General features: G+C 36.3%; 1 protein-coding gene across 1 annotated transcript; it reads right to left on the bottom strand.

Moving 5' to 3' along the window:
- Positions 1 to 182: 182 nt before the first annotated feature.
- LOC129276283 (beta-lactamase domain-containing protein 2-like) lies at positions 183 to 10,326 on the bottom strand. Its single transcript, XM_054912682.2, has 8 exons — positions 9,923 to 10,326; positions 8,693 to 8,856; positions 7,399 to 7,535; positions 6,626 to 6,857; positions 5,829 to 6,013; positions 5,170 to 5,253; positions 3,399 to 3,566; positions 183 to 2,157 (listed from the first exon to the last, which is right to left on the bottom strand). The coding sequence occupies exons 1-8, from the start codon at positions 10,063 to 10,065 to the stop codon at positions 1,969 to 1,971; spliced, it is 1,302 nt and encodes a 433-aa protein (XP_054768657.2). The 5' UTR covers positions 10,066 to 10,326; the 3' UTR covers positions 183 to 1,968.
- Between the last annotated feature and the right edge of the window lie 6,850 nt (positions 10,327 to 17,176).

Genomic DNA, 17,176 nt, shown 5'->3' with positions numbered 1-17,176 from the left:
TTGGCTATCCATACTTAAACCACAACTTTAAACCTGAGTTAAAGTTAAACCCGACTTCAGAATACGGGCCATTATGCCATGTGATTATTTTCCTCTTACCTCCGATGGCCCTATGATTTTCTATCCTCTATTTCCAATCATCCCGCATGATAAAACACAGACAATGTAAATAAACAACCGTCTAGAATCACTTTCCGCTCTTTATTATCTTTGAATTAAATCGATGTACATTCATTAACAAATATTCTTTAATATAAAAGATATGGCACATAAAAAATGATGTCAATATCACAAAAGGATTGCAATTATTACATAGAGATATTGTCTCCTTCTCTCTACTCCTCAATTTCCTTCTCGTTAGAGTGGATAAAAAAAAACTAATATGTCTCTGATGAACTACAAGGAAATCGTAAGCTTCAAAGAGAAGTCGATTCCAGGGGGGGGGGGGGTTCATAAATATTTAAGTATGACTTAAAGGGATGGTCCGGGCTGAAAGTATTTATAGCTTAATAAATAGAGTAGAATTCACTGAGCAAATTGCCAAAAATTTCATCAAAATCGGATAACAAATAACAAAGTTATTGAATTTCAAAGTTTAGCAATAATTTGTGAAAACAGTCGACATGAATATTCATTAGGTAGGCTAATGATGTAACATCACCACTTGTTTTGTATTTTATTATATGAAATTAGGTTTATTCAATTTTTTTCCTCCAAGAACTAGAAACATTGGATTGACAACTGATTTAGTGCATTAGATATTTATTGCTGCAACTTATTTCAATATAAGGGAGACATATTTTTCACACAAGTATGAAATAATTATGATTTTATGTAACATAAGAAACCGGAAAGTGGGTGTGTGACATCATCAGCCCACCTAATAAATATTCATGACGACTGTTTTCACAAAATATTGCTAAACTTTAAACTTCAATAACTTTATTATTTGTTATCCGATTTTGATGAAATTTTCGGCATTTTGCTCAGTGAATTCTACTCTATGTATTAAGATATAAATATTTTCAGCCCGGACCATCCCTCTATTAAAGTCGCACTTAAATGCCGACGGGTACATGATATGCAACGCGAGATCTTATTGATAGATACGTAGTAGTGTGCGTCTGACCGATCTGATCGACGCGGTCAAGCCATTCATACCTTTAGCAACTCGGTATTCAAGTGCGACTTTAAAGGTCAAGTCCACCCCAGAAACAAAGTTGATTTGAATCAATATAAAATCAAACTAGAACAACACTGAAAATTTCATCAAAATCGGATGTAAAATAAGAAAGTTATGACATTTTAAAGTTTCGCTTATTTTTTCACAAAATCGTATATGCAAATCTCAATTATATGCAAATGAGAGAGTAGATGGTGTCCCTCACTCACAATTTTTTTTTCATTGTATATGAATTATTCAATATTAAATTTTTGATAGATTTGACAATAATGACAAACTTAACTAAACCACAACGTGTTAAACATTATCACCTCCACATGTTCAGGGAGGAATAAAACGTTATTTCACACGACAACGAGTAGAAAATTAAAATATTTCATATTTCGTTTGATTAAATACAAAAGAGAACTGTGAGTTGGTGATGTCATCAGTCCCCTCATTTGCATACCGACTAGGATGTGCATATAACTTTTTTTTTTAATTAAGCAAACATGAAAATGTCATAACTTCCTTATTTTACATCCGCTTTTGGTAAAATTGCCAGTGTTACGCTTGGTTTTTTTTCTTTTTATAGAATTTTTTGTTGTTGTTGTGGTGGACTTGTCCTTTAAGTCTTGCTTAAATCTTTGTGAAACATCCCCCAGAACCAGTCTTCGATTTATCTGCTGTTGGAAGTAATGTGCACTTTCGTCAACTGCTGTTTAATGATTTTCATGTCATCATATTATTCATTTATCTTTTGGGGGGCTGGGGTGGGGGAGACTACACAAGATTTCAAAAGATCCTCAAATCAACTTCTCTTTTCTTAAGCATTCATACAAAATTTCGGTTATATCTTGGCTCCTGACATCTCCGTTATACGTATAAGGAGACAGCGCGTTGCTGACGAATGAAAATCCGATCTGGTTCTTAGGATCAGCCCACGCCTTCTGACCGCCTGCACCTTCATGACCGAATCCCATTATCGATCCGTTCTAGACGGAGAGAGAGAGAACAAAGATGTACATAGATATGATTGAAGAGAGTATTCACCAATACAAAATGATTAGTTTGTCTAATTCACGGTAGAGGTGATAAAATCCACTGACACAGGCAAAGCATTCTTTTTACCACAACACAGAATGTATACATAATCAATCTGACTAGTTTGATCCAAATTGGTATGGCAACTAGGTAGTCTCCCCCAACCCAGCCCCCAAAAGATAAATGAAATGATTTTGATAAGTGGTAAACACAATTTCTTCATCTCATTCATTTTCAGTTTTATCTTGTTAGCGCCTTTATCTGTAGGGGTAGTACTCGATATTTAACATATATAACATAATTATAGTTCCTTACAAAAGCAAAAAAAAGAAATAAAAAATAAAAATACAAAAATAATCAAAAAATTGTGCAACATTATGAGCAGTGTAGTCGTGTAATAAGTCCACCTGTAATAATAATAGTTCATAACACACAGTCAATGAGCAGATGGGAAAACAACACACAGTTCGATCCCCAAATGACCAATGCCTGAGAGGGAGAAATGACACATGTGTGCATCTATGGAATATAATTTCAAATATTAATTACAGAACTATCCGGCTTACCAATAATTAAAGGTCAAGTCCACCCCAGAAAATTGTTGATTTAAATCGATAGAGAAAAATCAAACAAACAACGCTGCAAATTTCATCGAAATCGGATGTAAAGTCAGAAAGTTATGACATTTTTAAGTTTCGCTTATTTAAAAAAAAAAGTTAAATGCACAACTCAGCGATATGCAAATGAGAGAGTCGATGATGTCCATCACTCACTGTTTCTTTTGTTTTTTATTGTTTGAATAATACAATATTTCAAGTTTTACAGATTTGACAATAAAGACCAACTTAACTCAACCATAAACTGGTAAAATAATGGTAATTCCACATGTTCAGGGAGAAATAAAACTTTGTTTCACTTGACAAGGAGGAGAAAATTAGAATATTTCATAATTCATATAACAAACTACAAAAGAAATAGTGAGTGGGTGACATCATCAGTTTGCCAATTTGCATACCGACCAGGATTTGCATATAACTGTTTTGTGAAATTAAGCGAAACTTTAAAATGTCATAACTTTCTTATTATACATCTGAATTTCGATGAAATTTTCAGTGTTTTGCTTGTTGGATTTTTCTCCCTTTTTCAAATCAACTTTTTGTTGGGGTGGACTTGTCCTTTAAATAGCACTTACCATTACATACTTGGTTGTCACCATTCCCAAAGTGTGGGCTAAGTCAAGACCCAATACTTCATCTGGTGTGACAGTAACGGCATTCATGAATGCATCAATCCTTTCCTTTGACATCAGCTTTGTCTTAGTTTCTGGATCAACACCACCGGCTGCTAAAACCCCGTAGATCTGGGTAGAGAAATAGGAGACGGAGTCTGTACCGTTAAATGCCGTGATTTTTTATGTTGTCTTGCAGATGAGCTTGACCGCTGTCGATCTTCATCAATTATAAAAAGTAACCCCCTCCGTTAGGCGTCTGCATGGGTATTTTTATTTTATTACTTTTTTTTTGGGGGGGGGGGGGGGTGGAGGTTGTAAGCATTTACAATTAAGTTTTGTCAGACGTGTATCAATCAGACATGATTATTTACGTCTGGGACCGACCTTTAACGTAACCATCCAAAAGACGTGACACGGGGGGGGGGGGGGGGAGGACAACTTGAATAACATAATACAACGAAATATATCGATGACATTTAAAGAGAAATAAAAATAGGAAACATAATTCATGAAAGCGGGTCATACACAGTGGCGAACCTTGGGTCACGGCATTGGAGGGGGGGGGGGGGGGCAACAGCAACAATTTTGAGTCTCTTAAGTGGGTGCGCGCGAAGCACAAACTGAAATTTTTGATATTCAGACCTAAAAAGGGACATTATAAATAAGCATAATTTTGTAATCATGATACGTACCTGTCTCGCTAAACGAAACAATGCGAGCGCGAAGCGCGAGCTGAAAATTTTGTATATGTTGACCCCAAACGGACATTTTAGTATACATATCTCACCATAGTCATCTATTGCGAGTGCCAAGGCTTGCTGATTTTGTTAGCATTACATCTAAACACATGAAGTACTTTTTGTAGTCCTTGTAATCATGATTAATGTACACATCTCACTAATCAAATATTGCGAGCGCGAAGCGCGATCTGAGTTTTTTAAATATTAAGACCTAAAGAGAGGCATTCTAAGGCTTGTTTGTAGAAATTCATGAAAACCATACGTATTTCACTAACCAAATGATGCGAGAGCGAAGCGCAAACTGAAAATTTTTGATATTCAGATCAGAAAAAGGGATATTTTAAGGACTGAATTTAGGAATTCATGTAGAGGAGACATATCTAACCAATCCACCTTAAAAGGAGGCGATCACTGTAAGTAGTCATGAAAAAGAAGCATATGTCACTACATAAAACAATAACTCGAAGTGTGAGGAAATATATTTGGTGTATTTGGTGTATACGGGATGTTTAGTACAAAAGGATTATATATCTCGTTAAAAAGACAACGCGAGCACTAGGAACGTTGAACACATAGGCCCTGAGCAAATTATGTTTCATAAAGTTATGAAAAAATATTAATGTAATATAACATACAATATATATATATATGTCACAATATAATAATATAATGCACAATAATTTTTTTATTTCCCACTACGTTTCTCTTCCCTTTTCTCCTTTTTCCAGTTTGTTTTTCTTGACCAGCCGATGGGGGGGGGGGGCGCCCCCAGTAGTTATGCCACTGGTCATACATGTAGCCTATAGCTATGAGTACACCAACAGGGAGACTAAATTAATTCGTCAAATACTAAGATTACTAAATGATAATATATCATAGGTTTATAATCTTAATTCTTTCGTCTTTTCGTCTTTTTTTCCTTTATTTCACTACATGAAAATCATAGGGGATGTGGCGATCGGCCCTCGACTACCCCTCCACCCCTGATTTACCTTCGCGACAGCCCGAGCCGTCCCAATACCATTCGCCGAGGGAAGTTCAACAGCTTGGAAATAGGGATTGTTGAAAGATGCCAGCTATTAGAAAGAAAACAAAAGCAGTAGTTATAGGAGTGTTATATTATATCCGGATCTTTATCATATTTGATTCTCTTAGTCATTTACAAATTTTTTTTCTCGAACTTTATCATGTTTATTATTGTTGAAAGTTCTAGAATCACAAGCTCAGTGTGTGCGTTACTTTATGTGCTATGTTAAGTATTTGTTTTACCTTTATAATGCAGTTTTTGCTAAAACCAAATAAATAAAAGAAAGCCATACGTGAAATTCAGCCCAACTTAATCTTACAACTCACAAATGAATGAAACAATGTGAATACAACTGGATACACAATATCAAATAATCGATCAGCATTAAGATTTCCATTGATAATTTGTATTCAAGTGACAAATTCAAATTGACTTCATAAGCATTGGAAGGCGTCGGTGGAAGGGACAGATGCATGCAGAACATCATCGTGGGACATCTTGAAAGCAAAAATATCCCTTTAAATTTAGTCAGTGATTGATTTGGTGTTGTACAAATGTATGCTTGAAAAATAATATCAGAGCTTGTGGGTTCTTTTGTGTGGGCAGTAAAAGAAAATTACTTACTGTGGAAAGGATACTTTCTTGATTTTGTTTCATGTTGCTGAAATATGATGTCCGCAAGAAATGCAATGTCATCTGTCGTATAGTAGGATCGTCTAGACCCCATAGTCTCCCAATCTTTCCTTCAATCAATCGAGCAACTCTGTACTTCTGATCCAACGGTAGTCCGATGTGAAAGTCCAATCCACCTGTCATGGCGAACACGTCATAAAGAGTGGGCGTTTCATCGACTTACAAGTTGTCGGATCTGACTTTGAAAGCTTTTTTTGATTGGCTGAGAAGCACGCACATCGGGGCCCACTCTAATGATCACAATGATGGTGTGATGTGGGAAAAGAATTACTTACTTATTTATTTCATTTATTTTCATTTATCAAAATAAGTATTGACAGGATAACAAAATCAGAATGACACACTGTCTTAGATCTAGATCTTGGACATGTATAAAATTACGTAATATATTTACGCAAAAAGTATTCTTGTAAAAACACAATACATAGTTGCCTGGCTAGGTGTGAATTGAAAATGTATCCTACGTAGAAATTTAGTATAGCGTATTATAGAAACAAAGATACAATTATAAATACAATCAATACAAAAAGAACATAACTTTTAACACGATGGAAAAAAAATTATTCAGGTAAATGTTTATGTCAACTAAATATGGATGATGAGCATGATGAACGAACATGTAATAGATCTACCAATAATTGAAAACATTCGGATTTTCATACAGTATGGATGGCTTAATGAATACTGGTTGCAATGGTAACATAGCGTAATGTAAGGGTAGGATTTACCTAAAGGTTTTGCAATCTCTTCCGCAAAGAACTGCCCCATTGTGCGATGTTGAGGATCGACTCGACGGAGAAGCTCGTTGGTTAGAGGACCGAAAGTAAGGGCATGGTAACCGTGTTTCACTCCATCAATTTCCCACTGAGGTTCAGCCGTCGCCATTAACTCCCCTGCTCGGGCTACATCACTTAGGGTTTCAATATTCATACCGGGCGGCGACATGAGAGTCAGGCCAGCCTGTGTAGGTCGGATGATGATTAAATGAACCACAAAACTGTATTAGAGCAAACAAATTCAACGTCTTCTAGATGATGATTATTTACCGTGTTGAAAATGGAAAATTAAAAAAAGAAACATTTCATGGTGTCAGTGCTTTGAGGAATGTCTCGTTCCCGAGACGGTTATAAGACGTTTCATTGTGTGGTCTATGTCTGTCTGACCAAGGAAAGAGGTGATATCTCTTTGGTCTGACCAGTGGGCCTGACTGCCTCGACAAGAATGTCATGGTATCAAACTTTGCCTAGAAGGAAACTTCATATGCTCCTTATTATAGTGATTAGTCTTTGGCGAGACGCTGAGGAAAAGTGGCCCAATATCAGGAATCACTGCTATCTTTTGTCTATAATGTCTGCGGCATGATAAAAAACACTCCTCTTGTTAGCCTTTGTTGCATGGCAAGATTGAGTAGGTCACAAACCCGAGAGCTATCCTGAATGTTAATGTCGAATACGTGATAATGGTAAAAAGGAAAGAAGAAAATTATTTATCTAGAACTGACCCTATGTTCCATGAGTTGTCGGACGGTGACCTTTCCTTTTCCCTTCTGTGCAAACTCTGGCCAGTATTCTGATACAGGTTTATCATAATCTAATAAACCCCTGTCAACCAACATGGCGATGCAAATTGAAGCAATACCTACAATTATAAACAACATTTTCATGAACATCATTTTTAATCGTTATCATCATCATCGCCATAGTCTCCATTATTATCATCATCGTCACCATCTTTATCGCCATCGTCTTTATCTTTATAATCAACCATCAGCAGCATATACATAGTCATAGTGATATTTCAATCAAATCTTCTAATTATATTATTGTAATATATGATATAGTATTATGCATGAGTATGTTTAACACGAAAGATATTTCATAATAACGAATTGAGTTTTTTTCTTTCAAATCAACCAATGGCGTTCAAAAGGTCCTTCAAACGGGCTGTATTGAAGGCACTTAAGGTTATTGTGTGTGTTCTTTGTTTGGCTTCAAAGAAAAAATGCCAGTCATTGTTGAATGGTCAATAGTATTTCTTTATTATTTCTGAAGGCGGCTGACGGATAAAAGAAGATTTACGTGCACGCACCGTAGATTTTGAAAACAATTTCAATCGATCACAACACATGAACTGAATGGACTATACTGTGCCAATCTTCATGATCTATTGACACGTGTAAAGAGCAAACGGAACAAAGGTCAAACTCCAATTCCTGTCTGAAGACTACTACATTTATTTCATGTACACAAAGGGACGCAAAGAGTTTTCCTGAGGATAAAAAAGATGTCAACATATTGCCCAGGCCCTAAACAAGCTATACAAATGTAATAAAATGAGGCTCTGTTCTTTTAACTTAGAGCATTGGTTTGAGAACCAACAAGACATGGACCTGGGAAGCAGCCCTAGGTATTTTGGAAGGAGTGTAAAAAAGCAAAAATGTAAATAAATGGCCTTCATTTTTAGTGAAACTTTTTTGTTTGTTTAATTTTGGCTTTTCAAATATCTCTGGACCAATTTGACCTCCATTTTGTAGTGAACCCCCCCCCCTTTTTTTTTGCTTTTCAAATTTACATCAGCACCCCCAGTAAAAAAAAAAAGTCGTTCCTAGGGCCACGCAACAAGACCGACAGTTAACTGGAATATCTTGTTTAGTTTTAATGGAAGATGCCAGCCTTGATTTTGGCTTCTATAGGGTGAAGGAATGTTGGACTTATGACAGAAAGATTTGAGACAACAAACACACATGATCATTGCTTTCGGTTTTACATGTACAAAAACAACCTTCTGTATCTAACCTTTTGTCGCAGAGAAAACGACAGTCATCGTGTCTTCCCGCCATTCTACATTACTCTCTACATCGGCGAATCCTCCCCAGACATCAATGATCTTCTTGCCTTTATGATAAACGGCCAGTGCTGATCCTCCATAACGGGTATCTGTGCCACTTTCAAAGTTCTTTCTAATGATGTTTTAAAAAAAAGGATACTGAATCCCTTAGTTATGAATTATGAAGCTGTACATCCAATTTATTTTGTTAGTTTAGTTCACCTCATGTTTATCTCTGATTAAACGATGAAATGCTGGGAACGATAATTTTCAACATATTAATCACGATATAAATGTACAGTACATTTCAGTAGCACAGTTTGAGGTCTTCCCTTAATCAAACATGATCTACATAACAACATACTCTTACACAGAACACAACTAAAACGACACTGCCGTTCTCATGGTTCTTTCCTCTCTATACCCTGTATTACCACTTCCTCCGTCATGAGCGTGATAAGTGCCAGAAAAAAGAGGGGAAGACGCATCCCCCCGAAGGAACTAGTTAGCGAGGGAGCGAATCGATCGGGCTTTTCATCGGGGAGCTTTCATATTTTCTTAAGTCAAATTGAAGGATTCCGTGCACACTTTTGGTGAAATTTGTGAAAATTTTCTGTAAACAATGTAACAAAAAAAAATGATGGAGTAGGGGCAGCTGTCCCCACGCTAAGCATACCCACGAATTGAATAATACAATACATAAAAATTGTATTATCATCAAATTTGCAATACGAAATAGATATTTACAATAATTGATTGGATGTCTTTTAGACAATTTTCCAATGTCCACCCACACGTGTTTCTATAAGTCAAGTTTGGCACAGGGTTTATCCTGCATATGTATAAGCTGACTCCATGATACAGGATTGAAAGTGTGTCATTGCCATGCTTTCGGTACGTGAATGGTCAACGTAATAAACAAATGGAAAAGGTGGATAAGATATGCGAATCTGTCACTTAATTACCAGGTGTTACAATGCAGAAATTAAACGGTTAAAAGAAAAATCTATGTTTTATGCAATAAGCACTATGGTAATGTACATACTTGATGGTAAGTTCCGTAAATTAAAGTTGGGTATAAGAGAGTAATAGTAGGAAATATACCCGGGGCATGTACTCCCTCTATCCTATTCTTTATCAAAATTTCTGGCCACACATCAGACTATATCATTACTTGTTCAAAAGGATTATGCTGATACCTGAACTGCTGGAGAACTGGTTCGAACCCCTTTGCTACCTTGCCGTGGACGACTATCGGTGGTGGCTTCTTGAAGTACCCTGGTAGGTAGGCAATAAGACATGCTGTAACAGCAACCAAGATGGCAGTACGAAGCAAAGACATGATGCCGGTGAATCGAACTTTGGTTCGAGTGTGAAGCAGGAGATTTTAGTTAGCAATCGCACAGTTCTGAAATTACCGTTAGCATGGTTAGATATATGTGAACTTTGCCCGGCTCAGAGGTCCTTCAGACTCATCGCTCGATTTTTTTTTTTTCACTCAGTACGGGGTCAGATTCGTCATACTTTAATTTACTTAAGCTGTTTGTACAATGACAAGCTAAAAAATGTTCTGTCCCCGCCTCAGGTACACGGTAAATCAATCCGGATGGGGCGATGGAGGGTGGACAAAAGGGGAGGGGTGTCTTGGCTTAGCTTTCCAACAGATATTGACTGATTATATAATTATAGGAAATAAACCCTTAGTATAGGGTTGATGTCCGGACAATTGAATTGATGAAAACATCGCCCTTTGCTCTGGATTTTCTCGATATCCGTGCATAAAAAAAATAAATGAAAAGAAAATAATAAATAGATAAATAAAGAGAAAATAGATAAATGAATAACAATGATAATAATGATAATGATAAAAATAATGAGAGTCATGATAATAATAACAACAACAATAATAATAGTAATAACGATTATAATAATACTAATAAAAATAGTGAATATTTCTGCTGCCGTAAAATTGCCTGATATTTCTTTCAGGTCGATTGGTAAAATATAAACGTTCCTGAAATTACTATTGTCCAGACAAACAACCAGTTCCGTTAAAACAACAGCCATCGTGATCATGGGATAGACCATATAAAATGGTTCAGTTGAATGATTTGTCTTTTATTGCCACTGATTACTCTATATGTTTTATTGTAATAATGTCTTCAAGTTGTTTAGTGAACGCGCGCATCACGTGAAGAAACATTTGGTGCTCCATAACACAAAGATAAGCGATCAATCGCTCAATATCAATGTTACGCGCGCATTAAGTTTGACCAGGGTCCAATCAGGGGAGTGTTTCATCAACATTTTCATCCGACAAGTTGTCAGATCTGACATCTTTCTCTGATGTTGATTGGCTGAGAGGTACTGTTACTTTGGTAACTATCGGATAAAATGGGACTTGTCGGATAAAACGTCCGACAAGTCCTTTCATGAAACGCCCTCCAGATGTGTTCTTTCATAATAATAATAATAATAATATTAATAATGATAACAATAATAATAATAATAATAATAATAATGATAATAACAATAATAATAATATTAATAATAATAATAATAATAGTAATAATAATAATAACAATGATAACTCTATATTTACCCACGGTAGCCACTTCAGTTCTGAAAAATTTTCTCCCAGCGGGCCCTGCTATTATTACTCTATTATTATTATTACTATTATTATTTTTACTATTAATCGCAAACCTTGTGTTACGGAGCCCAGATACATGTATTGACTATTGTGTGTGACAGTGTGAGGGACATTGGCCTATCGGGTGACACGACATCTGCTACATGTACTTTTATATCGACCTATTTCTTTTCCCCTTTCCCTTCATTTCTTCTTTCTTTTATCCTTGGTCCGTCTCCATCTCTTTTCTCATACTTTTTCTTGCCCTGCTTGCTCCTCTTTCTTGCTCCTCACCTGCTTGCCTATTCTACTGAATCCTCCTCTCTCTCTCTCTCTCTCTCTCTCTCTCCCTCATGACTCTCTTATAAGCCTATAATGTTATGTACTACACTACTACTGTATATGTACATGTGCAATATGCTTTTTAAAAATGATTATGCATTTTCTACTTTGACTTTGTAATATATACGCCAGTGGGGTTTTTATGTCCTCGGTTATTTTTTTAAATTCAGTCTGTTTCATTATACACACCTGCACTTTTTATTTACTTTTTTTTACAAGGTTATTGCATTATGGAACATGTTTTATATTTATTTGTTTAAATGGAACATGTATTATATATATTTAAATTTAAAAAGCATAATATATATATATTATGCTTTTGAAATTTGTTTGTGAACTCACATTGTTAGTCTTCGGACCTTTTGATGAATATATTTTAATAAAACCGAATTGAATTTGAATCTAAATTTGTTCCCTGCTTTATTTCGTCTAAGTTAGGCCTATAGGGTTAGGGTTGCAATAGGTTTTAATGTTAGGTTTATGAGAGGGTATAGTGATTGGAACTTGGGCCCACCCAATACGGCAAGAGTTTCATATGCACCCCCACTAAAAATAAAAAGAAAATCAAATATAAATATATATATGTATATATATAGGTTCAAACAAAGAAAAGTATAAAAACTCCGTGGACAGTAATATTTTAACGAATTTTCGCCCATAGGGCTTTGTCAAGTTATGACAAATTTATTGGATTGCGTCAAAATAATGCATCATATACCGTGTTTACACTTGATCGGCTTTTGGTTCAGACCCAAAAGCCGATTCTGCATCGGCTTTTGGTTTGCGTTTACACGTTGTTACAGCTCGCGGTTCAGAACCTAGTTCAGATTCTGAACGATTTTATTTAAAGGACAAGTCCACCCCAACAAAAAGCTGATTTGAATAAAAAGAGAAAAATCAAACATGAATAACGCTGAAAACTTCATCAAAATCGGATGTAAAATAATCAAGTTATGACATTTTAAAGTTTCGCTTATTTTTAACAAAATAGTTATATGAACGAGCCAGTTACATCCAAATGAGAGAGTCGATGATGTCACTCACTCACTATTTCTTTTGTTTTTTATTGTTTGAATTATACAATATTTCAATTTTTATGAATTTGACAATTAGGACCCCCTTGCTTGAACCACAAAATGTTAAAATAATGGAATTCCATGTATTCAGGGAGGAACTAAACTTTGTTTCACATGACAGCACTGGCGTAAATCCCGGGGGGGATGGGGGGGATATATCCCCCCCACTTTTCGAGGAGGGGGGGATGGCCTGTACAAACATCCCCCCCACTTTTTACGAAAGAAATAAAAAAAAAATCACAAGAGATAATTGTTTTATTGGTGAAAATTCTTCCTAAAATACCGCTTAACAAATAAAACAATATTATTGAATCATAAAATGCAAATAAAGAGCCAGTTCACCATTTCCAAACGAAATACTTATGTCCTTATTATAACATTGAAGAGAAATCCCTGTTTCTTCCAATTCATCAATGTTGGGGTCTTTGGGAGGGGATTAAGATGGAATGTCAATTTTTTTTTCAATGTAATCTCTAATAAATAATTAAACCATCATGGGGTAAAAAGATAATAATATTGGAGGGGTATTTGCCATATGGACATACAGTGGCGTAACTACGGGGGGGGGGGGGCATGGGGGGCACATGCTCCCCCCCCCCATCGGCTGACCAAAACAAAAACGGGGAAATGGGGAAAAATAGAAAAGAGGGAGAAAGGAAGAGAAACGTAGTGGGAAAGAAGAAAATATTATTCATTATAATGTTGTATTATAATTATGTTATGTTACATTACATAAGAAATATTTTTATCATAACTTCATGAAACATAATTTGCCCAGGGCCTACGTCTTCATAGTTCCTGGTGCTCGCATTGTCTGCTAACGAGATATATAATCCTGTTGTACTGAAACATCCCGTTTTCAAGTCAATATAAACAAAATATATTTCCTAGCACTTGAGTTATCATTGTTTTATGTAGTGACATATGCTTCTTTTTCATGACTCAAAAATTGATTGCCCCATGTTAAGGTCTTCTTATATATGAAACATTTCCTGTCCGTGATTACGTTCGCATTAGTGGATTGGTGAGATAAGTCTGCTCTTCATGAATTTCTAAAATCAGTCCTTGAAATGTCCCTTCTTCTGATCTGAATATCAAAAATTTTCAGCTCGCGCTTCGCGCTCGCATCATTTGGTTAATGAAATACGTATGGTCCTAGTTAATTCCTACAAAGAAACCTTAGAATGCCCCACTTCAGGTCTTAATTATCTAAATTATCTAAATTTTCAGCTCGCGCTTCACGCTCGCAATATTTGATTAGTGAGATGCGTATGATAATCATGATTGCAATGAGTACAAAAAGTGTTTCATGTGTTCAGATGTAATTCTAATAAAATCAGCAAGCGCTTGGCACTTGCATTAGATGACTATGGTGAGATATGCATACTCTTAATGGATTCCTAAAATATATTCCTTAAAATCTCGCTGTTTGGGGTCAAAATATACGAAAATTTCAGCTCGCGCTTCGCGCTCGCATTGTTTAGCGAGACAGGTACCTATCATGATTACACAAATTTGATTATAATGTCCCTTCTTAGGTGTGAATATAAAAAATTCAGCTCGCGCTTCGCGCTCGCATTATTTGATCAGTTTCAGAATATGGAAAATACGTGTTTAGGGTGCTTTTCGAGACCCCATGGTCGCGCATGGTATCCACTCGTCAATGGAAGTGGCCCCCCCGGGTGAGATACATATCCGTTCAATGATATTGTCCTTAAAATGTCTCTATTAGGTCAGAATAACTAGCAACCGAGCGCGCTTCGCGCGCTCACTCAGTGATTCGAAAATTTTGCTGGTGCCCCCACAATGCCGTGACCCACGGTATGCCACTGTGGACATATCAATTACAATTCCTTGCATATCTAAAAACATGATAAAAAAAAAAAAGCCAAAATATTTCAGTCATCCCCCCCACCCCTCAACACGGATTTACGCCAGTGCATGACAGTGACGAGAAAATCAAAATATTTCATATTTCATATAATAAAATACAAAAGAAATAGTGAGTGGGTGATGTCATCGGTTCCCTCATTTGCATACCGAACAGGGTGTGCATTTAACTGTTTTGTGAAATGAAGCGAAACTTTAAAATGTCATAACTTTCTTATTTTACATCCGATTTTGATGAAATTTTCAGTGTTATGCTTGTTTGATTTTTCTCTTTCTATTCAAATCAGCTTTTTGTTGGGGTGGACTTGTCCTTTAAGAGCAATCCCCCAACCGCTGCCAGGCCGAGAGATGGCGTGATCCCGAATTGTACGGGCGAGGAAAAAAGTTTTTTGCTCTTAAATAAAATTGTTCAGAATCTGAACTATTCAGAACCGCGAGCCGATGCAAAAACCTGAAATGATACGCACACCAACAATATACGTCATAATAAAGACAACGCTGGATCAGTGCGCTTACAATTACGTCACAATGGTAAAGTAAATGAAATGCGCACAAATTGCCGATGCAGAATCGGCTTTCTGTTTACACGTAGTAAAAAAGCCGATTCTGCATCGGCTCGCGGTTCTAAACCTACTACTTTGGTGGTGCAAATTGCCGGTTCTGAACCGCGAACCGATGCAAGTTACTCGCGTTTACACGCTATGAAAAAGCCGATGCTGCATCGGCTCGCGGTTCAGAACCGCTAGCCGATTCAAAAGCCGATTAAGTGTAAACACGGTAATAAAGATGCGCGTATCCAAAACAGTGAGCAAAAGCGCACAAAGGATGACGAAAAGGATACGTCATAAAGGGGAAACGAAAGAAGACAGGCTAGGGGCGGTATTCTGAAAATCGTGTTAACTTTGGTGTTAAATATCGTGTTATCTCTCTGATTTAACACGCCCCTAACATACCCCCAAATCGGTATTGTCGTGTTATCTGCGTGTTATCTCATTTCGTGTTATCTTCGGCTCCTCCCACTCTGCATCTATTTAATCCAATCAAATGCGCTGTTAAAGAAACAAATCGCACAAAATTTTCAGGGGAAAGGGGAGTGCGCGCTCGGTTACACGAAGCCTGCATTGTGACATTATTTTGTAAGCGCATAGAGCTAAATAAAATTTAGAGCTAGAAAGAAACGTTGGGAGGGGTGATTGTGACAATTAAGAATGGATTATTTCAGACAGCATGGATACGAAATTATGACAGGAGACACAGGCCTCGATCGAGTGTGGAGCGGGCAGGGGACGATCGCCCCTAAAATATGGGGGCAAGTATAATTTATACATGCCCCCAATAATTTTGAGAACTTGAAAAAATAAATATGCAATGCAAATTTTGACAAGTATGAAAGCACTTTAAGAAAAAATAAACCTGACATAGAAATATCAAACATACAAAATTGTATATTTTTTCTTTATCAAAATTTGATGTATAGCGATCAGCCAAAAAAAAATATAGGAGCCTATTTTTTTCACTTTTGCCCGACGTACCTCCCCTCACATCTGAAGCAAATAGATTGACTGGCGGGAAAGATGAATTTAGGATAACCTAGGAGCATTGAGAGTCTAAAAAATTGTAATCATTGGAAAGGGTTTAAAAAATTATGAATATTGCAGAAGAGTTCCCCAATCGATCGCTAATATTTTTTCTTTTTAATTTCTGTTTGTACTTTTTTAAAGACGTTTTTAATTTTCTTCCTCTAATTTGGTCTTTTTTTATATTTTGGCAAAAAGGAACCAAATAAATAACACATGAGCATATGGTAATAATTTGAATTAACCTAAGTTAAAGATGCACTTAAAGTGTATTTCACAATTCCAAAGAAATTGTTGTTGAACTTTAATCACTGTCAGTACAGAGAAAGGTAGATGGAAAATAAAGCTGGAAAATGAAAGAAAATTACAGTAAATTCTGAAAGGCGATAGCTATATGCCCGTATATGTTCTTGTTGACGTTTGCGTCTGCTAGAAAAATTGCAGCCATCGTCAGCCTCAACTTAACCTCTCCTTAACGCTGTGTTAAATGTTCGTGTTATCTTTGAACAAAATTTTAGCTAACACCATTTTCAGAATACCAAATTTCGTGTTATCTTCCTCCTTAACACCGCATATGGAGTTTGCGCGTTGCGCACTGCTTTTTTCATGACCTGCGCGGTGTTACCACTTGGGCCACGTGTTTTTCGTGCTAACACGATTTTCAGAATACCAATCGTGTTAGCTAACACCGTTTTTTGCACTAACACGGTTTTCAGAATACCGCCCCAGTAGTATATTAAAATATTACTGTCCACGGAGTTTTTATACTTTTCTTTGTTTGAACCTACTTATAATGAGGAGATCATTTGACTATATATATATATATATATATATATATATATATATATATATATATAGTGTTAATATAACAAAGGGACATTGAAACAGGTCTTCCCCTGCTGTACTGTGTGCTTGCCTCCACATATATTCAGTTTA

This window comes from Lytechinus pictus, chromosome 14 (genome assembly GCF_037042905.1).
Source record: "Lytechinus pictus isolate F3 Inbred chromosome 14, Lp3.0, whole genome shotgun sequence".
NCBI lineage: Eukaryota > Metazoa > Echinodermata > Echinoidea > Temnopleuroida > Toxopneustidae > Lytechinus > Lytechinus pictus.
The sequence above is the reverse complement of the archived record's forward strand: the minus strand, read 5'-3'. Positions and strand labels throughout refer to the sequence as shown.